The sequence below is a fragment of the Anopheles gambiae genome, chromosome 3 (assembly GCF_943734735.2).
Source record: "Anopheles gambiae chromosome 3, idAnoGambNW_F1_1, whole genome shotgun sequence".
NCBI classification, from domain to species: Eukaryota; Metazoa; Arthropoda; class Insecta; order Diptera; family Culicidae; genus Anopheles; species Anopheles gambiae.
In genome coordinates, this window is record NC_064602.1 from 60466312 (window position 1) to 60476144 (window position 9833).

At 44.7% G+C, this 9833-nt stretch overlaps 1 protein-coding gene across 1 annotated transcript; it reads left to right on the forward strand.

The window, feature by feature from the left end:
* Positions 1-277: 277 nt before the first annotated feature.
* Positions 278-4285, forward strand: LOC133394000 (uncharacterized). Its single transcript, XM_061662103.1, has one exon. The coding sequence runs from the start codon at positions 278-280 to the stop codon at positions 4283-4285; it is 4008 nt and encodes a 1335-aa protein (XP_061518087.1).
* The last annotated feature ends 5548 nt before the right edge of the window (positions 4286-9833 follow it).

The following is a 9833-nucleotide window of genomic DNA, read 5'->3' on the forward strand; positions in this document are numbered from 1 at the left end:
TCACAACGTGGGTTGCCCCGCTATCACGGGCAAATCTGACTTTAGTGTGCTGTGATTCTTGTTTCGTTTTTTTTCGTGTTGATAAAAACATTTCGTGCGTGCATATTCTAGTTCGTGAGAAAGGTGACGCCGACCGTTGGAACCATTGCGAAAACCGCCATCCTTGGAAGCAACCATTAGCGCATCAAGCTCGCGCCAATCGTGATCGTCGTTGCGTACAACTTTCGTGCAAACTGTGCGAAGTCAGTGAACTTTCGCGCTAATTTTTAAAATAAAAATGGAGAAGAAGTTGAAATCGGTGCAACTGAAAAGGCATCAAGCGGTCGAATTGGTGAAAAGTATAGAACAGTTTACGATCGGCTACGTCGAGGAAAATGCCAGTGAAATACCAGTGTGTTTGGAACAACTAGAAAGGTATTATGAGGACTTCCTACATGCAAATGCGAAAGTGATGGAACTCGATGAGGAGGCCACAGATGCGAGTGTAACTGAGCGGTGTGATATGGATACACGGTATCGTCGCGTTAAGGGCTTTCTTCTACGAAAGCAACCACCTCCTACGGCCGCGCAAAATATGTCGAATGAGTCGATGCTATTAGCGAGCTCGACACTCATTAGTTCGGGACGATCAGGTGCAGTAAATTTGCGGCTTCCAAAAATCGAATTGCCTACGTTCGATGGCGATTCCACCAAGTGGTTAACGTTCCGCGACCGATTTGTGGCGATGATCGACAGTGCCAGTGAGATACCGAATATAATGAAGCTGCAGTATCTGCTGTCCTCCTTGAAGGGCGAGGTTGGTTTGCTTTTCGAGCACACCACATTGACAGCAGACAATTACGAGGTGACGTGGGCTGCCTTGCTGAAGCGGTACGATAATCCACGTACGCTGATCCGGGAGTACTATCGGAAAATTCATCACCTGCCGGCAGTGAGCTGTGACAACGTGGACGATTTGGCGCTGCTCGTTGATGAATTCACGCGGCATGTGAACGGGCTGAAGAAGCTCGACGAACCGGTGGACACCTGGGACACGCCGCTCGCCAACCTGCTTCTGATGAAGCTGGATTCGTCGACCATTCTGGCATGGGAGAACCACTCAGCGCAACATAAAAAAGATAAGTACAAGGAATTAGTAGACTTTTTGCAAGATCGTGTACGAATATTAAAATCATCGCGCGAGTTTTCCAATAGCGGTGAAGGCAGTTTGAGAATGGTGGCCGGCAACAGAAGGGTCTCCGACCATAGGCCGAGAATTGTGGGCAATGCTGCAACTGCAAGGAGAACTTCGCCGAATGTTTCAGCTCAACAGTGTGTTTTGGGTTGTGCAGAGCTTCACAATCTGCGCAATTGTCCTGCATTCTTGCGAAAGGACGTACAGCAACGCCGTGAAGTAGCCACCCGTGAGCGACTGTGTTGGAACTGCCTCAATCGCAGTCATCATGTGAGGGATTGTCGTTCCGCGTTTAAATGCACTACGTGCAACGCACGCCATCACTCCTTGCTGCACGTAACGCCAATTGTCACAATGGTTGCGCAGTCGGATGATGAAGTGGTTCTGCTGGAAACAGTCCAACTACAACTGGTAGATGATCATGGCAATAAACATACAGCACGAGCACTGTTAGATTCCGGATCGATGTGCAACTTTATCTCCGAATCTATGGCCCATCGACTGTTGACACCGCTGTCCAAAGTAAGCATTGCTGTATCGGGTATAGGGCAAATCAAACAGCACGTGAAGGGTTCCATCACAGCGACCGTTCGATTGCTAGGAGAAGACTTCCATTCGTCAATGGAATTTCTAGTGCTCAAGACTCCGTCAGCGGAAATTCCAACCATTCCCTTAAACATTGCGAAATGGAACATCCCAAACGTACAGTTGGCAGACTCGTCTTTCCACGTTCCGGGAAAGGTCGATGTTGTAATTGGTGGAAACACGTTCTGGGAGATACATACTGGAAGAAAACAGTCATTGGGTAACGGAAGGCCATGGCTGATAGAAACTGCGTTTGGATGGGCGGTCTCGGGGAATACTTCCCAACTTGCTGGCCCCAATCTACGATTGTGTCACACGGCCGCCAACGAAGGTGCCATCGAACGCTTGCTCCAGCGGTTTTGGGAGGCTGAGAGTATTATGGAAGGTCCTGCCTTGTCAATTGAGGAGGACATGTGCGAAAAACATTACGTAGCTACCACGAGCCGTAATGCACAAGGTCGCTACATTGTGTCTTTGCCGCGAAGCCCCAAACCTGAAAGAACGCTGGGTTTGTCAAAAGAGATAGCAGATCATCGTTTACTGGGTGTAGAACGTCGACTGAAGGCCAATCCTGAAATGGAAAGGGAATATATTAAATTTATGAGAGAGTATGAGTCGTTGGGACACATGATCAAACTCACGGAACCCGTTGATGACAACAAACCACATTGCTACTTTCCTCATCACGCGGTAGTCAAAGAGACCAGTACAACAACCAAGGTGCGTGTTGTTTTTGATGCATCCTGCAAAACAACATCTGGCTACTCGCTAAACGATACTCTGCTGATTGGTCCAACAGTGCAGGATGATCTGCTTACAATCATCCTACGCTTTCGAAAACACGCTGTCGCAATAGTGGCAGACGTAGAGAAAATGTACCGGCAGATTCGTCATTGTGAAAACGATCGAAATCTATTGCGCATACGTTACCGTGAATGTCCCTCCGATCCCATTTCCACGTATGAGTTGCAAACGGTGACCTACGGTACCGCAACAGCACCATTTCTAGCTACTCGAACGCTACAACAAATTGCGCACGACCACAAACAATACCCTTTGGCAGTCGACCCAGTGCTACATGACTTTTATGTGGATGATTTGTTGACTGGAGCAGAAGATGTAGTAGAGGCCGTTGGAATGCGAACGCAAATTTCGCAAATGCTTGAATCGGCAGGTTTCCTCTTGAAGAAGTGGGCATCTAACGTCTCCGAAGCGCTTGAAGGAGTTCCGAGCGACGATCTAGCGATCAAACCAATGGACCTGCAAGAGGAATGGAGAAAGCTGCACAATACATTGTACTCGCTACGCGAATTACGAGTGCCTCGGTTTGTTTCACAATCCGGCACAGAAGACCTGCAGCTACATGTATTCGCTGATGCTTCACAAGGAGCATATGGAGCATGCTGCTATGTACGAGCAGTATCCGCAAGAGGCATCCAGGTCAGATTACTAGCTGTCAAGTCCAAGGTGGTAGCGTTAGCAAACACGAACTCAATCGCCCGGTTGGAGTTGTGTGCAGCACGGCTAGCAGTACACCTGTTTCAGAAGGTGGTTTCTGCACTCAAGGTGTCAGCTACGGCTATCTGTTGGACAGATTCGATGACAGTAATGCACTGGCTGAACTCATCACCGCGTCGCTGGAAACCATTTGTGGCCAACAGGGTGGCACAAATACAGGAAGAAACGCGTATCTCCAGCTGGCGCCATGTTCCTGGAGTTGATAACCCGGCGGATGACATCTCGCGCGGGCTGAGTCCGGAAGAATTGCTGCAGTGTACACGTTGGTGGCATGGACCGAGTTGGCTGTCCTACGGACAAGAGAAGTGGCCCCATGATCAACCAGCGATGAAGGAAGGCGAGGCTGACATCGAAGAGCGACTGGCAGTCTCACACATTGTCACTACATCTACGATGTGTGATTTTAGCAACATACTGTTCGCCAAATACTCAAGGTATGGCAAGTTAAGGAGAGTTGTGGCTTTCTGCTTGCGGTTCATCACAACGCTTAAGGCAACCAAGGCATCATCGTGCAAGCGCGTTAAGGTAAAAGCGGACATCAAGACGTTGCTGCACTCCGTTCCACCGCTTACAGCAGAGGAGCTACAGCAAGCCGAGCTGCGTTTGTGCCAGCTAGCACAACAGGAGTCGTTCGCGGAAGAGCTGGTCGATCTACAACGAGGGAAACAGATTAGTACGAGATCGAAGCTGAAGTGGTTGTCCCCATACATCGACGCACAGGGTGTGTTACTTGTCGGTGGCCGGCTAGGTAATGCCAACATCCCAGAGGCAACGAAGCATCCGACAGTCCTTGCAGCATCACATCGTCTGTCAGTGCTATTGGCAGAAAGGGTCCATCAGCAGGAAATGCACGCCGGACCACAAGCAATGTTAACCATACTGCGGCAGAAGTTTTGGTTAATTGGAGGCCGAAATATGGTAAAGCGTGTGTATCACCAGTGCCACACTTGCTTTAGAAACAAGCCGACGTTGGTGAAACAGGCGGTAGCGGATTTGAGTCACGGGTAACACCAACGAGGCCGTTTGCGGTGTGTGGGGTGGATTATTGCGGTCCGTTCTTGTTGAAGTCCACCATCCGCAATCGCAGTCCCACCAAGGCGTATATCGCAATATTCGTCTGCTTCGCGACCAGGGCAGTTCATATCGAACTGGTGAGTGATCTCACATCGACTGCATTTTTGGCTGCATTACGTCGTTTTGTCGCGCGGAGAGGGAAGGTTGCTGAATTGCATTCAGACAATGCAACAACATTCAAGGGGGCAGCGCATGAACTGCATCGTATCTACAAGATGCTAAAAATCGATGAGGTTGATAGGAGAGGGATTTTTGATTGGTGCGCCGAAAATGAGATGGTGTGGAAATTTATCCCTCCGCGTGCACCTCATTTCGGAGGTCTTTGGGAAGCGGCAGTAAAATCGGCCAAAAAGCACCTTCTAAAAACAATAGGAGCTAGTAGCATTACACAGGAGCATATGCTTACCCTTTTAGCTCAAGTTGAGCAATGTTTAAATTCTCGCCCGTTGGTACCGTTATCCGACGAACCAACTGATTTGGAAGCATTAACCCCGGCTCATTTTCTGATAGGTTGTAGTATGCAGGCAGTACCGGAGGTTGATTTAAGTAAGCTTTCTTCCAATCGGTTAAAAGAGTACCAAGTAGTGCAAAAGCATTTACAAGTAATTTGGTCCCGGTGGTACCCATAATATTTGCAGCAGCTGCAAGCCAGAGCAAGGCACGCAAACAATGCGCCGGTCAAGCTAGAAATAAATCAGCTAGTTGTAGTAAAGGAAGATAACGTTCCACCTACCGTTTGGCCGAAAGGGCGAATAACTGCTTTACATCCGGGTAAAGACGGTGTAGTTAGAGTAGTTACACTACGAACAGGCTTGGGAAAGGAAATCGTCAGAGCAGTAAATAGGATCGCATTGCTACCTAATCCCATTGAGCAGCAAAGGTTAGAATGTCGCGCAGCTTCACCACGTGAAATATAATAAACAAACCTTGTTGACATTAGCGAGATGTCAAGTGTTATAGGTCAGCTAGGTTTATACTTTGCTCGCTCACTTCTGTATTTGAATTTGTGGCATTTTTGAAATTTTCTCACTTTTTATTTGAATTTATGGCATTTTTGAAATTTTAAAAAGAATTCTCTTTTGGTGGCCGGAATGTTTGAATTTCAATTTATATATTTATTTGAATTATATTATGGCATGAATTATGGGATTATGGTAACGGGATTAGAAACAGACAACACTTGAAGGCTACAATATAAACAGGGAAATAGATGAGGATGAAATGAACTATGTAATGAATTATAGCATGTACAAATGAACTCAAACGGACAAGTGAATACACATTAGCAAAGTGAAAGTTCAACCGCCTACACGTTATTTTTCTTATTCCTAAAATATCACAAGTTTTCCTCCAATTTCACACCCGGTGTAATTTTCTACAGGTACTATAACGTTGTGCAAGTTGCATTAGATGAACATATCTTAACTTATATTCTATAAACAATATTAAAAAAACTACTCCACATAATTGCACCTTTCCTAAAGACATCTTTAATCATTACTCCTCTTGGCCAGATCCGAACCCCGCCCCCCCCCTCCCCTTCCTTTTTCTCTTTCTGTCACGCACACACAACTAGTTGACGAGGTAATTAGGAAGCGTATCGTCCTATCTGTTCTGACAGTCCGAACGAATCTGATCTGCCATGATCGGAAATTGTTTTATTTGGACATTGGGCCTCATCGCGAACGAAAGTCGATAACGGAGTGGATAATTTAGCCGATCAGTTAGCAAAATTCCAATGTTATCCAATTGCGTTTTCTCAATCAGAATCTTCGCTAACCGATCGGTTTGGCAGTGGAGTGGAATGGTGTTTGCCGCCATAGCAACGTGGTTAAAAAGTCGAGCAGTGGGATATGCAGTTGAAAACTTCATATAAAAAAACCATTTCAGTCGGATAGCCTTATCTTCTGCTCCACCCCAGTTGATATAACAGTGGAAAACTAAATAATATTAAAAACCATGTTTCACAGCTCGCAAAAAAGGATGTTTTATCGCTGTTTGAGTTATTTAAGATGTTTTATCACTCGATTTAGCTAAAATATTATTTTTTAGAAAATATAAATTTACCTGTTTTTTTTTTTAATAATCAAAACACATAAATTTAGGTTTATAACAGGTATCTAGTTTTTATAGTTCAAGCTAAGAAATAAGAAACCAAAAAAATCCTTTTCTGCTAATCCTTCTCTTTTATCCAACCTTATATTATGGCCTTATGGCATGTTAGAATCGGTTCCGACACGCAACGAGATTGGGAAGACCAGTATTATCACTTGGTACAAGAAATTATAAGCAACTCTTATCTTTTGGAGCGGCGAGTTCCGGTCGGAATCGTTTGCGTTGTTTTGCACCTATCGAAGGTGTTGTGCCTACTTGTACCTTCCGGACCATCCCCAAAAACTCAGGGTCGCTTATGGAAGGGTACAGCCCGGGAGTGTTCGGATTGACACACACATCGCTATGTTCCACGCCTCGTGACAAACGTGTCACCCAATGAATTTTTTTGTTCATCCATTTAAACGAATATGTACACTTGAATAGCTTCTCTTCTGAATCACATACATTACAATTTTAACGTAGTTTTTTTATTTTTATCAAATCTGACGCAATCATCATCGTACGTGTGGAAGCACACTCATTGTCGTATCAAGCTCGCCAGTCTTCAGTGGACGGTCCTTGTTCAAGGCATGGAAACGATCGTCCCAGGTGTTGTGCAGGGAGAGGGGGTGGGGGGAGATTTCATCTCTTGGCTTTGAATCAAATACACTTTAATTTGTTTCTTGGGGGAGTGGGGGGTATTGGTTGGAATCCCTCATATATGGGCCCCTGTAGTCTTTGAGTCTCTTCGTCCACGGAGCCTCCTGCGGCCAATCAGTCCGCTTACGGTTAAATCCGCAATTGCGGAGAGGGCGTATTAGGTTTAAATTTAAGTGGCCAGATGACTTGGAGGCGTCAGTCATTAAGGCCAGGATAATGGACTGGTGAGGGCGAGAGACCGTGAGCGGTTTCGGACACTCCTTACTGCACGGAATAAGTGTACCGCGTTGTTTAAATATATTTTTGCACGAGGGCGTAAAATATGGACGTTCACGGATCCAACGTTCGCGGTGGCTGGAGTTGATGGACGCACATGGTATATGGCACAGGACAAGCGTCAGTGAAGGTGGCAAGCTCAGAAAGGATTCAAACCTCGTCCTCCAGTTCATACGATTTTGTTTCAACTAGACTTGTTCAGCCTACAACCCGTTTTACACTTTACCCGGATTGTTTGAATAGGCCTACAGTCACTACTGTCTAAGGCCTGGTGTGGATTCTTCACTAGATGGTCCATAAATAAGCAAAATTTACTATTTTATTCATTCCGCAAAACAACACCTCTAAATGTAAACAAAAGTGTGATTGACAGATAGGCAAAATCAATGGCTACTCGAATCGGAAAGAGTTATCCACCGGTGGAGAAATTATCCACCGGTGGAGAAAATTATCCACCGGTGGAAAATAAATTCCACCGGTGGATTCGAGCAAATTAACAGATCGGATAAATTTTATCGACTTTCGTTCGCGATGAGGCCCATTGGTTTGTTTTATTAACAATTCATTGCTATCGTTTAGCTTCTGCTTGATGTTGACAAAAGCTCTAGTTGTTGTCACTATAGACCATGAAAAACTGTCGCTTATGGGTGTTTTGGATTATAATGTATAAGCTGATCCTGCTTTGGGTTATGATGTGTAATTTGTTCTAATTGTTAAGTGTTTATCTATCTTTGCCTGCGCTTTTGGTGATGTATTCTCGGTTCCACTACTTTGCTATAAGTGTGCCTCAGTGTGGCAATTTTTGTATGAACGATGTGGCCTAAATTCTTCCGAGGTGTGTTGCTATGGTGTGCATGTGTTTATGTCTGATAGTGTTTATTGTAATAAGTGTTAAATGTGTTTAATGAAAATAGTAATGCGTTTTGTAAACAGAAAAAGTGTTTTAATTGTGCTATACTATAGTTTATAAATTTACCTTTGATTTGATATCCAATTGGATGCTGAGGTTCCAGCGATTGAAATTTGGGCTTTGATGAATTTGGGTTATACTATGAAAAAGTAGATGTAGATTAAAAAAAGTGCCATGTTAGCCATGCTGAAAAATTGTTTAAAGCTTTCATTAATGGTAAATGTTTTGCAGTACTGGAATTCAGCGGGATAGAATTGACGGAAAGCACACTACGCTAATGGGGAGTATTATACAGAAAGTCTAATCATATCTCCAGTCTTTTAACCAAAACAACACTGCCTCAATTATACACGGATAGTGGAGCAAGAAAAAAGTAAACATACCTGTTTCTACATATAAGCAGTATTAATTCGATGTTGTTTTTCCTGCGATGAATGTTAGTGTTCCAAACTGTGCCAGCATTTGAGTCATCGACAAACTGAGACAACGCTTACCTTACCATGTGGGGTAAGAGGACCTTAAGCTGAAATGAAAAAAAACTTCCTTTCCAGTTGGTATATACAAAAGGTATTAAAAAAATACCAATTGAATACTCCAGCCAGCACCACGAGGAGGTCGAAAGGAAATGGCCAGCCATGCTAGAAGAAAAAAAAATTAATATGTCTATATGAGGTTACGCAAATATCGAAAATCAATGTGTGACTTTCACAGCTTCCAATAAAGGCTGAAAACAATCATCAGGGTGCATTTTGCGGAAGTGATATTCCACCAAAAACTGATTCAGGTGCGTAATGCGGTTTGTGCCTTTTTTCTTAAGGAAATCTTTAAGCCAACGCCATAGATTTTCGACTTTTTGCGTATGAATGAACTTATTGTCGGGATGAACGAAATTTTTTGAATGGTTAACCATGCCATGGCTGTACCCAACCTCGGCTAATGAAACATATCCTCCCCAAGAGTCGGTTAGGATTGTTGTGCCATCATCTACGTTGTCGCATATTAACCGAGTCAACGTATCACCATTCCGATGATCTACTCGCTGCAGAAAAATTTCGTTTGTCTCCCGACAAATTCCACCAACCAACCACTCTCGGTCACTCTCTGTGCGAGTGAGCCGTCCACGGTTATATTTTCGTGAGGTAATTTTCGTCTCATCGATTTCGACTGTCTTGCCCGGGCCGCCAATTTTTGATGGCGCCAGCATTGCGACAACATCGAAAAGGAGGAGACGTATATTACGGAAATGGTCAATTACCGTTATCTTGCTGAGCTGCAGCTGCTTCACCACTTCTGCCACGCTGACATTGATACTCCACAGGTACAGCAACAGGACCTCCTGCATCAGTGTAAGTCTGGATCCTTCAAAGAAAGATCCAGCACGGACACTGACTTCCGCGTTTTTGCACATTCGTCCTGTGCACACCCACTTGCAGCGATCCTTCGTCCCCTTTACGTTTTTACGCAGCTGCATCGGCTGCTCGCACTTCAATAGCTGCAATAGCTTATGATCTATAAGCCATTCGACTGCTGCAACAGGCTCAT

Coding starts and splice junctions, on each gene's coding strand:
- LOC133394000 (XM_061662103.1), top strand. CDS start 278: ATGGAGAAGAAGTTGAAATCGGTGCAACTGAAAAGGCATCAAGCGGTC.